This window comes from Porites lutea, chromosome 3 (genome assembly GCF_958299795.1).
Source record: "Porites lutea chromosome 3, jaPorLute2.1, whole genome shotgun sequence".
Taxonomy (NCBI): Eukaryota; Metazoa; Cnidaria; class Anthozoa; order Scleractinia; family Poritidae; genus Porites; species Porites lutea.
The window spans coordinates 14,192,485-14,209,471 of NC_133203.1; the positions used below are offsets into that span (position 1 = coordinate 14,192,485).

At 38.0% G+C, this 16,987-nt stretch overlaps 1 protein-coding gene and 1 pseudogene across 2 annotated transcripts; one reads left to right on the forward strand and one right to left on the reverse strand.

The window, feature by feature from the left end:
• Positions 1–2,520: 2,520 nt before the first annotated feature.
• LOC140930563 (methyltransferase-like protein 27) lies at positions 2,521–7,644 on the reverse strand (annotated as a pseudogene).
• An 11-nt stretch (positions 7,645–7,655) lies between these two features.
• Positions 7,656–16,944, forward strand: LOC140930564 (uncharacterized). Of its 2 annotated transcripts, none has more exons than XM_073380286.1 (4): positions 7,656–7,714; positions 12,601–12,733; positions 14,338–14,713; positions 16,747–16,944. In XM_073380286.1, the coding sequence occupies exons 2-4, from the start codon at positions 12,605–12,607 to the stop codon at positions 16,923–16,925; spliced, it is 684 nt and encodes a 227-aa protein (XP_073236387.1). In that variant the 5' UTR covers positions 7,656–7,714; positions 12,601–12,604; the 3' UTR covers positions 16,926–16,944. The 2 variants fall into 2 exon arrangements, with proteins under 2 accessions (XP_073236387.1, XP_073236386.1); XM_073380285.1 differs by having other exon boundaries at positions 7,669–7,759.
• Positions 16,945–16,987: the final 43 nt, after the last annotated feature.

Consider the following 16,987-nt stretch of genomic DNA (forward strand, 5'->3'; position numbering starts at 1 on the left):
AGAGATAAATTTCAGAGTAACATTTCACCTCAAATCCTCGTATTTACGTTTTTAAGACATCTAGTTCTGTTCTGTATTCTTATCGATATTCATGGACACTGAGTTGCCGAAAGTAAACTGCGATGTGAGCATCGCATGTAACATTTGATCAGTTCAGCGTAAAATTTTCGCTTCCAAAATGCGAACTTGCGATTTCACAAAATTTTCCGTCATGTTGTCTGTGAGAGGCGTTCGAAGGGTGCCGTAAACTGGAATGCGATCAAATAATATTTAAAAAATCTTAATGCTATGATAGAGAGTTGACTTATCAGGTAATTTTCAGCGGAATTGAAAGTGAAATTAACCTAAAGTTTTGGCTGACTGACTTGATTTCATCGGAGTATGATGGAGGTATAGAGGGTGCTTTCTTGAATGAGGGTTTTTACTTGTTCGCACAGTTCCAAAGAAACAGAGTGCTAGCTCAAAACGGTCAATCACTGAAACACACCTTAGACTGCACTGAAACTGCTTAATTCATAATACCGCTTGATATCCGTGCACATCTAACAGACGTACATGATCTAAACACATAATCAGAAATAAAATTCAGAGTAAATTTTCGCTTCAAATTGTCGTACTTACGTTTTTAAAACACCTTTCCGTCGGCCTTCTTACCGTCTGTAATAGAGGCGTAGGCAGATGATCAGAGAAGTACCGAAAGTAAAGTGCGATGCGATCAGATAGCTAAAGCTGTACTGCTAGCATGTGCTAGGGCGATCAAGAAACTTTCGGGAAACTTTAAGTAAAATTAAACATGCTTTCGAGTGAATATGACCTTTCTATGGCTGACTGACTTGACTTCCTCTGACTGAGTCTAGGGGAGGTAGGGTGCTTTTTTGAATGGGTGGTTTGAAAGGTGTACGCACGAGAAAGAGAGAAAAAAAGAAAACAACGTGTTTTCAAAGTTTAGGGATGTTTTGTCGCGTTAAAAATGAGTGTTTTAATTAAGAAATGAGCCCTTAAAAGAGGACATTTCTGATCATGGATACTGGCGATATTGGCAAATTTCGTAGCCCAAGCTCACTATGAGAGCCCTGAACAACATCATACTACTTAGCTAATTAAATATTCATGCAGCAAGAAAATTATAAGAGGTTGTATGGAGAAATATTCTTTGCTCACTAAATTAGCAAAATGTACATTGAACATCGCTTTGAAGCTTACCTTTAGCTCAGTGAGCAAAGAATATTTCTCCATACGTCTTATAATTCTCTTGCTGTATGAATAATTAATTAGCTAAGTAGGATAATGTTGTTCAGTGCTCTCATAGTGAGCTTGGGGTACCTGTGGTCACACCTACCTCTATCTAGAATGAAAACAAAGAGGGCATTGTTCGTAATGTCACGTGATTGGCTATGTATACATGATCTCCAAACAAACCAGCAGTAACAACAACAAAGTAAATTAGTAAACAAAGAAACGAAAGATTGCTGACGGACGAGATAAAATTGCCATTATCCAACCGGTGTTGCGACGAACATATCTCGTCCAAAGTAAGGTAATCCGCAAACCGAAATTTGGGAATTTGTTGCTTGTGGAATTCGGAATGATGGGATTTGGAATCCAGAATTCTCAATTCAAGTAATCCGGAATCACACGAACGATTGGAAATGGAATCCAAGTTCTGCCGTCAAGGAATCGGAATCCGCCGAGGCACAGCGTTAGGAGGAAATGTTAATCCTATTTACAATAAGGCTAAAAGTTAACTATCATGTTCTTGTTGCTTTTCCTTCCTTTTATTCTTTCTTGTTTATTGACCCACTTCCTCTCTTTACGGACATGGCTTTAATATTTTTTCGAAAAGTGATTTCCGAAATTTCCAAGAAAAAAAGAAAAATGCAGCACCCGTGACAGACCAGGGACCATTTTTGCTCTAGAACAACAACATATCTGAAGCTACGAACCAGTCGATTAAATTAAATGGAATCAATTTGAACTGCATGGAAAGTTCAGCCTGCTCGGGGTAGTAACAACATTATATTGCCGTATCTTTGTGTGCTTAAATCCCATTCCTGACAACAGCCAATAAAAAAAAAGGAAGTTTGAATAGAAAAAAACTTGATCTTAGTCTCTTCCATTCCCCATTCTTCTCGGCCATAAGTTTCCCTGTAAGCCCAGGGGACATGATTTGAGTAACAAGAGCTCGCCGGCAAGGACACTTTTGCCTCTGCAATAGTCTTGCTCGCAGCCGTTTTTAGTGTCGCTCCCAGAAAATTTGGAATGGGACAACAGGATTTGTTCCTTCCATTTCCTCTTCTCCTATACCCACCCCTCCCCCCTGAGGAGCCATGGAACTCTCAAAAGTAGTTGATTTTCTACCACAGTTTATTGGTTAAAAAAGTCTAAAACAGGACTATTTACAACATAAACTTAAAAACTGAAGATAAAAAAAATAAAATAAATAAAATAAAATAATAATAATAATAATAATAATAATAATAATAATAATAATAATAATAATAATAATAAAAACAGCGTCAGACTTGTCAAAAATTTGCTAAGGTTTTCATATTTCAGAATCTACGTAGTTACGAGCTGGAATTTTTGCGTTATTTCCTTAAAACTCTAAACAAGAGAGCGTAAGTTTCTCTGGGCATTTCCTCACTTTCGAAAAAAGACACTACGTTCTCAGTGATCATTTCCCATCTTGCCGCTTTTTCAAGTTCCCGTATTTTTGCTTGATAGTCAACCAGCTGATTATCCCGGATGTTGAAGCAGATTACACCACCTACAAACAATTAAAATGAAGTATTTGTATAAGTCTTCATTTCGTGAGCATGATAAGAACAAAAACAAACAAAGCAACAACAACAGCGGGCTTCTGATTATCTAGCCTGAGAAAGCTGCCGACATTTCACGACGCATTACTCCGCGTGATATAACGTTTGAGGAACGACTGCAGAAATTCCATACTGATGACGCGTCACTACCCAGATATGGGTACTGTTTGTGATTGGTTAAAAATTTGCTTGGTTTAATCAGAAGTTCTACCGAGATCTGGGTAGCTATGGAGACGTGTTATCAGTTGTCATCAGTATGGAATTTCTGCGCTCGTTCCTCAAACGTCATTTCGCGGGGAAACCAGGCCGTGATGAGGTCGGAAAACTCTTTTTTTTTTTAATATAATAGACCTTTTTGCCATGTAACGTGACCTCCAGAAGATTCCCCTTAATCTCCTAGTATTTTTTGCACTCTATCAGAGGCCGTGACTGCAACAACAATAACAATCAATGATTAGTTATTATACCATGTTTCACCATCCTGACCATTTCTTCAAAAGCAGCTGCCCTGATATGCCCTGTGAGGAGGGTACCAGCACATATAAGGGCATCAAACTCTCCTGTTTGTATTTCGGTAATCTGTTGGTCACTTAATCCGACACTAAAAACCTCTTGTAAATGTTCCGTTTCTTTGCTTCTTTTAACATTTCAGGTGAAATATCCAGCGCGTGAAGATTACTGTAACCAAGTTTTTGAAGTTCTATTCCTATTAATCCTGTCCCAGCTCCCACGTCAATGATTTTGAGGTCATCTTTTGCTTTTTCGGGAAAATTTTCTGTGAGAACTCCCTCCAGACATTCAGCAAGTGGCTTGTGATAAACACCACGTGCTGCCTCAACAACATCCTAAGGGACAGAGATAAACGCAAACAACAGATGGGCCACTTATTTTTGTGTTTAATTCAATACAGCTTATTAAGTCCGATATCAATACATGTGTAGGACTTAATTTCCAATGGTGTAAGTCAAGAATATTTAACAATTATTCCTCAAGTCCAAATGGGCTATTGACTCAGAGGCAATGAGGGCAACAGGAATAAGAATTGTTTTAGTAAAATCCAACTAGTTGGTCAAAAATATCGAGACAAAACAACTTAAGCTACCAAAAGCGATTCAGCCGCCATTGAAAGCTGGAGCTTTTCGCTACTAGTGGGCTATAAAATATAGCCTAGTCGTAGCTCCACCAATCAGAACGCAGCATTGATAATAGACCACTTAAGCTGGATTTTACTAAAATAACACATACAGCAGTGGCAGATTTAGGGAAGGGGGTCCAAGGATAAGGCCCGACCATTTTTTTTTACCTAAACTGAAGCCTGAAGGCATCAAAAAGAGTTATTTTTTATGCTAGGCTTCAATCTGATCCTGGGATGACTCGGGATGAGCAAGCAACTCCCTCCCCTGCCTCCCATACTGAATGTTGAAGATCTGAATCAGCTACTGCTATTTCAGGGTAAGACTTTATCTGCTATCACCCTCCCCTCTCAAAAGAATGAAACATATTATAGTTCAAGCCTCCAGGACAGGGCATGGAAATTGTTTAGAAGCATGCAGGAGCATAGTGTCCTTGGGTTTAGATTTCTAGCCCTTATAATCACTTAAAAAGTCTACAGTCACTTTTTAAGGTGAATTATCTTAAATTTGTGACCAACTCTACTATATACCTTACTCTCAAATTGAAATCAGTAATTGGAAGTAATATGGAAATTACAAAAATACCTTGTATTGTTACATCTAATTAATACAAATCAAACTAATGTAACATGAAACTTGTCAGTCCCAGAAAATTTTGAATGGGACAATATACACTTAATGTCAGATCCCGAGGGAAACAGTTAGTTTTGTTTTCCCAAGAGTCCTGATGTTTCCCGAGACGAAGTCGAGGGAAACATCAGGACTCGAGGGAAAACAAAACTAACTGGTTTCCCGAGGGACCTGACATTAAGTGTTTTGTTATATTTCTACACTTTCACTTCAACAGCAACAAAAGAATAACCGGAGCGAACCAAAACAGTCGACTCGGTACTTATAACAACACAAATTTAATTCTCAAAACCACTGAATGAATGATTTACAAACAAAAGTACTTTCCTCATATTATCTGCATCTTTTTCCTCCACTAGCTGCTGTTTTTCTTCTGGGAACTTCTGGGATAACTTTAAAAATCGTTGCTTTTTAGCTTGAGGCTTCGTTTTTGTGTTGTTGTGTTCATTCACGAAAAAGAAAACTGGCTGGACCTGGCGGTGTTTTTCCCGCCTTCTGTCACACCACTTTCCACCATGCTTTGATCACGTGCTGCAATGTATCCCGAGCGGGATACATTGTTTAATGTATCACGATCGGGATACATTTGATTTTAGTCAAGGCCACGTGACCAAGAATCAACCAATGGCAGTCCCTGTTTAGTTGAGTGAAAGTCTAGGAATATAACAACAGGATTTGTCCCCTCCATCTCTACCTCAACAATGCACATGTAAAATTTTATGACAAAAATGATGGAGTGCATCAAGGTGCACATGTTCACACAAGGGAAAGTAACAAGAGGAGATCAAATAAGGAGTTTAAAAACCTACAGTTTCTTTATTAAATAAAAGGATTCAGTGTGAAACAGGTTTAAGATACATTCAATTTTTTTAAAAAACTGGTAACATCAAATTATATCCTCCAACTCTTGAAAGGGAGTTGGGGGTGGGGAGGATGATGAAAGAAACCTTGTTGATCCAGTATAGTCTCTGGACTTGATTTGATACATTTAATCACCTTGTCATAATCTCTAGCCCAGTGGTCATAAACTTGTCTAATTTCTTCATCTGATGTGTCATCTGAGATGTTGGTCAGTCTGTCACCATAGTATTTTCTAAAACCAGCTTCATAAGATCTGGCTGCCATTCTGAGGTCAAAATGAAATACATTAACTAGATTGAATGGTAAAAAGAGGTTAACATTTATTATATACTAGTGGAGTACTCCTGATACAAAGCTTGTTACTGGGATGATGGACAATTTAGAGATTTTATGGTACATGTAAAAAACATCTTCTATAAGCATGTTTTTGGAGGGTGAGAGTGGGGGTGAAGGCTTGATTAAGTTATGCTGCAGATCTTTTCAGGTGGTTTCTTGGTAACTGACATATCAGAACTAAGGACCTGACACTTAATGATATGTTTGCTTGAAGCTTCATTAGTTCTTATAGAATTTATATAATTGTTTATGGTGTGACCCAAGGTGACTGTATAAAAAAACAGTATTTATATTAAGATGGAATCCATCAGGAAATTGAGTAATTTTAATTTTCAGTGGACAAAAACCTTGTACCAGAATAATTTAAAGAATATTGCATTCTTTTTTACATTTTTCAAGGGCTAGAGATGTAATCAGTCACCTGCAACAACACCATTAAGAAAATTTCTTACGGGAGCCCAAGAAAATGAATGTCAAATTTCACAAAATTACATCTTACACATGAAATTTTCAGAAGTTTACCTGTTTTTTCACAATGTAAAAAAGAATGCAATATTCTTTAAATTATTCTGGTACAAAGTTTTTGTCCCCTGAAAATAAAAATTACTGGATTCCTTCTTTATGCCTGAAATTTTACGTCGGGAAGTATGATAAATGATCACACAAGAAATCCTATTGATTTTTGCTTCAGGGGAATTTTAAGGGAAGCTAGCTATAGTTGCTCTCCAGAGTGACACTCTGAGCACCCTAGGTGCAACTAAAGTTTTGATTTTTTTTGCATGTTATGGCAGCAAAGCCCTAAATTCTAAATGCCACCCACTCCCCATAATCATGGCCACCTCTCCAGAACAGCCACTTTCTTCTGTTCCCAAGGTGGCCAATGTGGAGGGGTTCAACTGTATTTCTAGGATGAGGCATTAGGGGATTTCTGCAATGGGAAACATACCACCACAAATATGGCATGGCAAATAGCGGTGAGGTAATACCAGAGTAAAGAATTTAAAGGTATTATTTGAAGGTACCTATAGATTTATGACTTTGGTACGAAACTGGGAGTGAAGTGTACAGTTGGGGGTGCATCTTTCAAGTTGTAAAAGAAAGGTTGTTAAAAATTGTGTCACTTAACTGAGACTTTTAAACCAAAATATTAATTACCAGTTACTTGACTGTAATGAAAATAGCTCAACTAGATGCAGTTAAACGGGGATCAAAAAAGTGAAGGAAAAAATTAAACCAGCAATAGTGGAACAAAAATGTTCAGATACCTTTAGGGCACTTTAGGCCCTCTTTCTTAAAAATGGGGCCTCTACTATTTTGGGGGGTGGGAGAGGGGGGGGGGGGTTCTTGTTGGCTTACGGGCCAATTGCTACAATGAATAGACCCTCATCACCAAACATACCGGCATTTGTACCAATCCCTGACCAATTATCCTAGGCTTTAGTTTTCTAAGGAGCCAGGAAAATTCAAGTTTTGGGGTTCTTGTCAATATCAAGCTGGCAAGACCACCTATAACAGAGAATTCACTAAACGTTGGCGGTCGTTTAATGTGGAAATTTTGAAAAACTACAACTGTACACCAACCTGATAAAATCAGTGATTGCTGGTGATTGATCCGTTGTTTGAGTTACCTTTTCGAATTCAGTTGACTTCAACTTACCCGACCGCCATCAGCGGATTACTAACAAGCTAATCCAGGCAAGGAGAAACAGCGATGAGTGGAAAGAGCAGCAAAACTGGAACAATTTTTGTGAAATGATTACGTTGTTCTCGATAGAGTGTTCTTTGCGTGATGAATTACAACATTGCGTGACAACCGCGCTCTTCTGTTGGCATCCCAGGAGACTGGTGCGGATCTAACAGCAGAGCGGTAGACATCATCAAATGTTCTTACAACGCTGGAGTCACCTTGGTCAACTTCTGAACATGTTCTAAAAGGTGATTTACATTGCTTCAAAGTTATCGTCGAAAAAACTTGTGGTGGTAAGAGATCGACGACATTCGACATGGAAAATATATCATTCACAATGCGGCGGGTCTACAATACAGGTCACTTTGTACAGGTCACAATGATACAGATAAATGAATAGCATTAAAAGTGTCTCCTAGCCCTATTCTCTTAACAAACTGCTCTTTTAGATCGAGGGGAATGTGTGTGGTTTGGTAATTTATCGACAGAGCAGTGTACTCTTAACCTGTGGAATGTGACCTGTACTTTAGACCCTGCCTCCAGGCATTTGAATATTTGAAAAATTAGTGATTCCTAAAACACCATTCAAATGCCCCATAAGAGCACCATTTTAGGTGATCAATATGCTTCAACCCCAGGGTAATTAAAATGGACCATTAATTTAATTAACTTTTAATGTAGCTTAATTACTAATGAACTGATGCACCTTAATTGATGAGTCTGCAGACACTAGAGCAAAGCTTGTGTAATTCTTTGCTTTTTGGCTGATCCACCATCCTCTTTAAAATTAAATGATCTAAACTGGCCATGCCAAACTTTTCAATGACTTGCCATGCCTTAATGCAAACAGAAAGACATATCAGAAGAAATAGAGGATAGGGTTCAAATTCACCACTGCTTTTATGCATTCCCTGATCCCAAAAAGACCATGATGATCAAATCATCCCCTCCTCTCGTCCCTCCCTGGGAAGGCAAAGGTGCTGAATGCCCATGTATACCCATGGGACCCCATGGAGATGTTGAACCAAGCTTTGATTTGACCGATACATAAATTTCATACAAGAGTCATTCAATAGACCTTAGATCGTAAAATGAATAGGATGTATATTTTGTGGTCTTTTGGTGGGAATATGGCAGTGAGAAGCAAGAATTATGCAATTGTTGAACATTGCATTTTTATTTTTACTATTTCTACATTATGTATATCATATTGATTGAATGACTGTAAAATTGCAGCAGTATGTTACACAGATCATCTTAATCTCTTTTATTGTTTTAGTTGTTTGGGATACTTGGTTAGGTTGAGAACATTACATTCGACCATGTTATCTAAATAGAGCGATTTTTGTATGACCTTGAAAAGTGATTCCAGTAAGTGTTTGTTATTTATTTTATCAGCCAATGGAGGAAAAGATCAAAACATGGCCTCTTTGTTTTCCCACAACGAAAAACCTAATATGGAAAAAGCATTGTTTGATTGGCCAATCATGTTGCAGTATCTAAATCTAAATCTAAATATCGTTATGTCGGCAAAATCGTTTGGGACATCACGCCAACTCTAAGATAATAATAAATAAAACTATACTAAAATATACAAAACTATTAAAAACTATTAAAAACTACTGATAAAAAATAAAACTAAATTAGTTTGCTTTTAAAAATACAGAGGGATTGGCTGGAAACAGTTTCTTCTGGAAGTTTGTTCCATTCAGTTATTGTCCTGGGAAAAAAAGAAAATCTAAAAATATCTTTATGTCCTTTCGGTACAATAAATTTAAAATCATGGCTTCCCCGGGTCAATCATGTTGCAGTATGATGTCAAAGAGAAGTATCGGTTGATTTCTGGAAAGTTTTGGGGCCTGAAGTTTTTTCACCCGAGTTCGCTTAACCAACCAAAAGCCACGTGCATTTGTATCCTTTCGATAAACCAATCAATTCGCTCTATTTCAGGTCGTTTGTTGTTTCTGTTTTGTTCGTGCGTTTTCATTTCAAGGTCATATGAAAATCGCTCTAATAAATTGTTAACAATTATTGAGTATGATATGAAGAATTATGCAGATAGCTGATTAGCATTCTCTCGAGATCATTCTTCATTTTCATACAAAAGTAGCCTGTGTACAGACGTCCCACTCCCTCAGGAAAAATCGGGAGAGGAGATGTCTGTGAATCGCCGTCGATAATCGTGTTCAGGTATAAATTTGCATAAATTATTTTTTGTTCTTTCGCTGACAGTTTAAAAGAAACAGGTAGGTCGAAAAATAGCTCTGGCATCTGTGCACAGGCTAGACGAACATCTTCACGCAATGTCCACCCAAAAATCCAGATATAAGATCCCTGATTACAGTCAAGCCAGGTCAAGCGTACCTCCCAAGATCCATTAATGTATTTATTATTCGAAATTAAGTTGAACCGTTGGTAGTTGAAGATTTCAGATTCATCTCTGAGGGCATTTTTGCATGCGTAATGAGCCGTGAATTTACACGCGATTTAGTTACGAAATTTCTACCAGCTCAGTTTCCCTGAATTTGATGTAAATGTCTCCAAAGACATTCAATCCATTCAAAGATTTTCAATCTGACCAAATGCAGAGAAGTTCTCTTAAAATATTCACTGCTCATTACGCATACAGGAATGCCGATTTAAATTTGACACCAGTTACGGGAACGACTAACGGATTCATTTTTTCAAATAATCAATTCATTAATAGAATCTTTTTAGGGTAAGCTTGACCTGCCTTGGCTGTTAACGTTGGATTTTGTATGACTCCTCTTTTATTTACAATACCGACCGGTACAGACAGACGCATCCGCAACCGGTGCAGCAAACATCGGTGGTCTTAACTTCTCATGCCTTTTCGAGAGAGCCGAAATACAAATACCGGTAAACAAATATGAATGTCCACAAAGGCTGAGCTTTTTCCCGGGGAATCTATTCTGAGGTTCATTCACCAATTACAAAAAAAAAAATTATTTGGAAATTATTTGCATCATGGCATTAACATTACAACCAATCAGAGGCTGTCCCCAACATTCCGGGGAAACGGGAACACGATTATCGTCGGCGATTCACAGACGTCTCCTCTCCCGATTTTTCCTGAGGGAGTGGGGACGTCTGTACACAGGCTAATACAAAAGCTGAGGTCAATATTATTATTACTGCATATTAAATTTTATTTCAAAATATTTCCTAGCGTCTGGGAAGTATTTACTCAAAATCTGTCTGTTGTTAGTTGCTCAGCTTGAGTTACAGCACAACTGAACTCTCTAGCATTCAGGGCACATGCACACAAAGGAATAAAGAACTCATGAGAATTTTCCAAGCGTTTGGGAAGTATTTACTCAAAATCTGTCTGTTGTTACTGTGGTTGCTCAGCTTGAGTTATACCCACTATATGCACTCTAAGGGAGCAAGAACTCATGAGAATGATCCTATCCCTTGGTGTGCATGTGCCCTGGGTGCTAGAGAGTTTAAGTATGCTCATTTTTGGTCTAGTTGTTATACATATATTTTAAGGGACCACCTTGAATTGGTAACTAAAGGTTTTCTTCACAGCTTTGTTGCTAATCTTGGCTTCACTCTTCAGCTGAAGAAGATGGCCTTAGGCTTATGGGAGATAACTCCATAATAAAAGTTACAAAGAGGATCGAATGGGTGCAAAAATCAAAACCCAAAAATCCGCCTGACAAAAAAAATTTCCGCAAAAAAATCCCATGCCCACTCTGAGCCGTGAAAATGTTCCATTGTATAATTGAAATGATAAAAATATAACACACACCTTCATCATACATGTACCAATTGAACTGAAGCAAAAACCCTTTTTGGGTATGACCAGAATGTGCAACCACGAGACAAGGCCAGTATAAGTGGCACAAAACAAATCTCCTGCAGATAATTATTTAATTGAGTTTGCCCAAAAAATCCCTACATTGTAAATGAAAATTTCAAACCCCAAAATTCTTCGATCATCGTCATTTTTTTTAAATCTAGAGTGAGTACCACTCCTCCGATCCCCTCTGGAGCCTAGGGCTATCAATAAAATATCCCCGGAAGTGGAGTGGAATATTTAAGCAGTAGAAAACGTTTTTCCGTGTTTGCATAGCCTGATATAAACACGAGAGGGGTTGGGAGAATTCGAGACAGTTATGCAATCCTGAGACGAAGTCGAGGGTTTGCATAACCGTCAAGAATTCTCCCAACTCCTCGAGTGTTTATATCAGGCTATGCAAAAACACAGGAAAAAGTTTTCTATTGCTTTTATAAAATAACTTTCCCGAGAAAAAAACGTAAAACTCTTTGTATGGCACTGACTGAAAGAGAAATTCTTACCAGTCGCAAAATCTTGTCACGAAGTATTGCTCGCGTAATCAGTTCTTGCTTTGCAAAAAGATGCTTTGCAAAATACGGATTTTTCTCGCTTAAAATGTCAGCTTAAGCGATGAAAAATTGACTCACCTTCTTTGTAACGATATTCCATGTTTCAGCCGACGAAGGAATGGGTAAATAAAGCAAACTTGTCGAGTTTTGAACTCGAAAACTTTTTCAAATTCGTGCTTGCGTGATTAGCGCGCGAAAAGCCAAACAACTTGACGCCACAACCATGTTTACAGTCATATTCTCATGCAAACACTCCTCTCGGCCAATCAGAGCGCGCCTACTATCTTAGTTAGAGTAGAATGCAAAACCAAATCTTTGCTATCCTTAATAGTTTGACCAGATTCACCCTCCTGATCACTTGTTGAGACCTAAAATGGTTGGTAGGCTATTGAGGATCGTTAATAATGTAATCTTATTACAACCAAGACATTAAGTAGCAAGTCCAGGGTGAAGAGTTTCAGAATATTATTATAGACAGTAAATGAACGTTTTTCATGTAGATTTTATTTTCTCTTACATGCACAAGCGTTTTTGTGTTGTTGCTGTCATATTTCTATTCAGTTATTCTGTTTTTCTTTGTTCGATGAGCATTCGAAATTTTTCAAGCTGTGCGCTCAGGATCCACAGCACAACTTCTTTTACAGGATGTATTTTTTACTGATAACTTATTATTGGGCAAATCATGTCATAAATCTTCCAATTTATTTGCTATTTATTTGTTGATTTATTTATTCTTTTTAATTGATTCCCTTTTTTTTAGATCAATGGCTGCGAAAACGTACGAAGCTGGATACAGTAAATACTATGGCGATCGGTTAAAGAACGTTTCAAAAAGCACATCAGAGGAGGAGATTAAACAATTGTATCGTGATTGGGCGAGCAGTTATGACAAGGTAAGAAAGACATTTTAATTGATTTATTTTTCGTGTAAAACCCGCAGAGATAAAAGGCAGCTTAAGCAACGACGACGGCGACGGCAACAAAAACGGCAGAAACGCTAAAGGTTTGATAAGCAAAACAACAACTCTACCCGTGTATCACATTTTTTCAACTGATTTCTTTGCCGTCAGTAAGAATCAGTTCGTAGGGCAAGTATGTTTTTACTTTGTAAAAGCAGCCTTTGGCTGTAACTTTTCTCCTGCATTAGTTGATAATGTTATGATTATTGTTATGCACATGCATGTCAATCTTAAGTTGTGGAGCACTTTTTCTCGGCCCTAGGCTGCCAAGACCAGGCAAAGGTCCTCAAGTTACAAGAAGGATGTTCAGTGTTATTTTTCTTATCGGGGAACGTTTATTGCTCTTGTCCGCCCGTACGTCCCCCCGTACACACCCTGGGGAACTTGAGGGGAGACTTTGCAAGGGAGACTGGAAGGGAGTTCTAGACACACAGCTTACATTTGTCTTGGCGAATGTTTTAGCCATTTCAGAAAGAGCAAATGCAGTTGTTTCAATTAAAATCTTAAAGGTTCCTATGTTTAACTTATATGGAATTGATAGTGACATTTCGCCTGTTTACTATTGCACATTTACTCTGGATGCCAGAGACTTTTCATGTGCGGTTTCCGGTTTCTGTCGAGTCTACATAGTGACCTGAGCAAAAAGCCTGTGACGCCGAGGGTATCACATATTTAAATGAAATATTCGAATAAATATAGTGAAAACAGACGATGTACGCGTACTATCCATTTTACTGTTACTATCCTAGTTTTTGCACTGTATTTCTCGGAGAGGTTTCTCAATTATAATTGACAAGCGCGTTTAAGACTGTAAATGTTTCTTTTATTTTTCGTTGATACTGTACTGAAGTTTTAAGCTACTTCTAATTCGAGCATCTCTTGCCTCTAATTCATCACATCACCTGCTTGGTCGAGTGCATGCCGTATTGTGACGGAAAACCTCGGAAGACACTTGATACTTGCAATTTCTTAACCGCCTCGCGAGACAAAACTTTCGTCTCTCGGGACGAGTCTTTCGTTCCTCGATTTCGCGAGATGGTGGTAACTTACTTTTCAGATGTACACAGTACTAGGGGAAGGAGCGGCTGTAGACGGCTGCAACTACAGCGTAAGCAAATGTTGAAACGATTGTCCACTGTAAGAATGAATTGACTTAAAAGGAAGGCGGTAACCGGCACTCTCAAGGTAGCTGTTGTAAATTTAAAGATGGTAAAAAACATAAAACTGTGCATGAGGTGCTCTTTCCTGAAAGTTCGTTTGTTACATTTTTTTTTTTAGCCTCAAAGGTATGGGCACAGCCCTCAGCCATTTGTCATTGTATGTACATGTATGTAGCCACCTTCAGTCAAGAATATGGTTGAAGGAATTTTATATTTCACACTTTTGATCAAGTATCTTCTTTTCTTCTTCTCCAAGCGTTACAATTATAATGATGATGATGATTGTTATTATTAGTTATAATTATTTTTACTTTCATTATCTTTGCTATTATCATTATTATGCATTGATTGAAAGCTGCGGTTGATTGACAATTTCAGCAAGTCCTGTCAACGCGCTGTGTTGTGTACCGAGCAATGTGCCAGTATTTAGATGACTCAATCAAACAAGATTGCGAAGACAAAACAAAGAATGAGTGGAAAATCATTGAAGTCGGTGCAGGTACGGGACTGTTAGGTCTGGAACTTCATGAGCTTGGCTACAATGTACTGGACGCGTTGGATATTTCAGCTGAAATGTTAAACGAAGCAAAAAAGAAAAACGTCTACAAAAAGTTCATCTGCGCCTCGTTGAGTGACCAGCGGATTCCTGAAATAGACACTGGGGAATATGATGCTCTGATTTGCGTTGGTACACTGTTTAGGGGACACGCTCGCTCCTCTGCATTTTTGGAAATGATCAGAATGGTTAGGATCGGTAAGACCTATAGTCCAATTACCATTATTTTTAATGCTGCGCGACCTAATGAAAACCATTTGGAAATAGATTTTCATCAATCAAACGATACATAGAACACCGTCTATCTGCACGTTTGAAGGGTACATGTAAGCAGCAAAGTCTGCCATTTCGGAAACGGGGGTCTAAAGCGGAAAAATACACTGTTCGGCTAAGGAAAGTCAACGTATTGTCGAGAAAGCATTTTAGTGTTATTTTGTGCGTGAAAAAGTTTATAAAAGGGAAACTCCGGACACATACTACTAGTACAGGTATGGCAGCTACTTAAGCATGTCCCCCCGTTTAAGTGTTAACTGTTTTGATTGCTTTGATCGCAAAAAGACCAAATTTATGCCTGTAGTAATAGTTACAACCCTCTTTATCATGCGGTGACCACGATTTTGTCTTTTATTTTGTCTCTCAATTTTGTCTTTTATTTTGCTGGTTTTAAGTCTCCTCTTTGTTTTGGTTTGTTTGGTTGTTGTTGTTGATGGTGTTGGTCGCGAGGCCGTGGCACTCAAGAGAATTAGGTAGAAATTTGCCGCCAAGGTGTTCAAAACCTAACCCTGTTTAAGCCAAAAAGTGCTCATTTCGCTACCTTGTTGAATACAGAAAACCTTAATTTAAAACCCTTTATTCCTTTCGTTTTGCAAACAGTTCAGTAATTCTTCAAACTAGAGAAAAACATCTAATTGTGTTAACATAAATGTAGACCACTTATCGCCAACCTTAACACCATTTTAAAGGTTTTCGGCCCCAAATTTCAATACGCGAAATGTTAAAATTGCATACCCTCTTTAAGACTCAATATCCTGTTCAGTTGCCCATACCTCTTTAGGCCAAATAAGAGAGTGCCGTCCTGATGTGGTGTGGTGTGGGGTTATTTTGTTTTTGTCTTGATTTATATTTGTTTGTGGTTGTTTTTGTTCTTGTTATTACAGTCAACTCTCTAAGACGGACACCGTTGGGGCAGTCTTAGAGAGATGTCTGTCCTTTAGAGAGTCAAATAAAGGGAGTAAACAAAAGAAGGGACCAACTCTAGGTGTCCGTTTCATCGAGGTTTCGTCTTATACGGAGGTTTCCGTTAAGAAAGAGTCAACTTTATTGATTTCTTTAAACTGTTTCAAGTATTGTATCAACACAACTCAACACAACTCTTTCCAAATTGCATATCTGTGAAATGTCGCACCCTTTCTGTCTCAAGTTGTGCAAAACTTGCTCATCGCTATCCACTATAAATCCTTATACAGGGAACAAGTTTCGGTATACACTGTTTTATATTTATCCAGCGGATAGTGTTTTCCACCCTTAAGCGCCAGGAACGTTTTTCGTTTTCTTTAGCGTTTGTGTGTTTGCCGCGTTTTAGTTATTTTCGTGTTCGCGCCTTTAGTATAGTTTTTTTTGGTTTATTAGCCTTTCATTGTTTGCGTATCTTTGTTCTTCGTGTTAAGTTTTCTTGCATATATTATATTTAGCTTCGATTGTAATTTTCGCGTCAGTTCTTTGTTGTGCTTCGCTGGTCCAGTTTAAGTCTTTTCATTTTTATTTGCTCTTTGCTCGTCCAAGTGTTTCATCTTATTTCGCTATCGTGTTTAAGTATCTCGTTTGTTTCATTCGCATTTTCATTTTGCCTTATTGCTTTCGTTCAATTGGTTGGTTATTTTATCTTGACCTTGTGTTTGTTTAATTGTTGTTTTTATCAGTACCGCTTCACTTTGTTTCGTTTTACTTCACATCGCCTCTCTTCGGTTCGCCTTGTTCCTATTGATTGTAGAAGATGTAGAAATAAAGTTTTTTGTGTGCAAATTTAAAGCCCGTAAAGGCTGCGGCTACACCACCGTTTGAACAAATGGAGCCTGAGCTGTAGTTACCTTTTTCAACAGTATCGAGCTCTCATCTCTTCAGCTTTACTATTAATTTTTTTCTTTACTACTTATTTTTGTCTGGGAAGCTGGTTTTGTAAAAAAAGGTGGACCTAAGTGTTTTTATTCACGATGGCACTTTTTTCTTTGCAGCTGGCCTTATTTGTTTTGATATCCGAGACACTGAGTTAGGCGACTACCAAGGAATGATGCTGGAACTCGAGAAAGATGGACGATGGATAAAAGTTAGCGAAAAAAAGATTCCTTTATATGAAAACGATGACTTGCCGAAGGACATCCTTGGTTTTTTATACAGAGTTTTGAAGAATTAAAATATTATAGTTTATTGCATTTTTAAATTAGTTTTTGTTTTTTTAATTAATTTACTTAGACA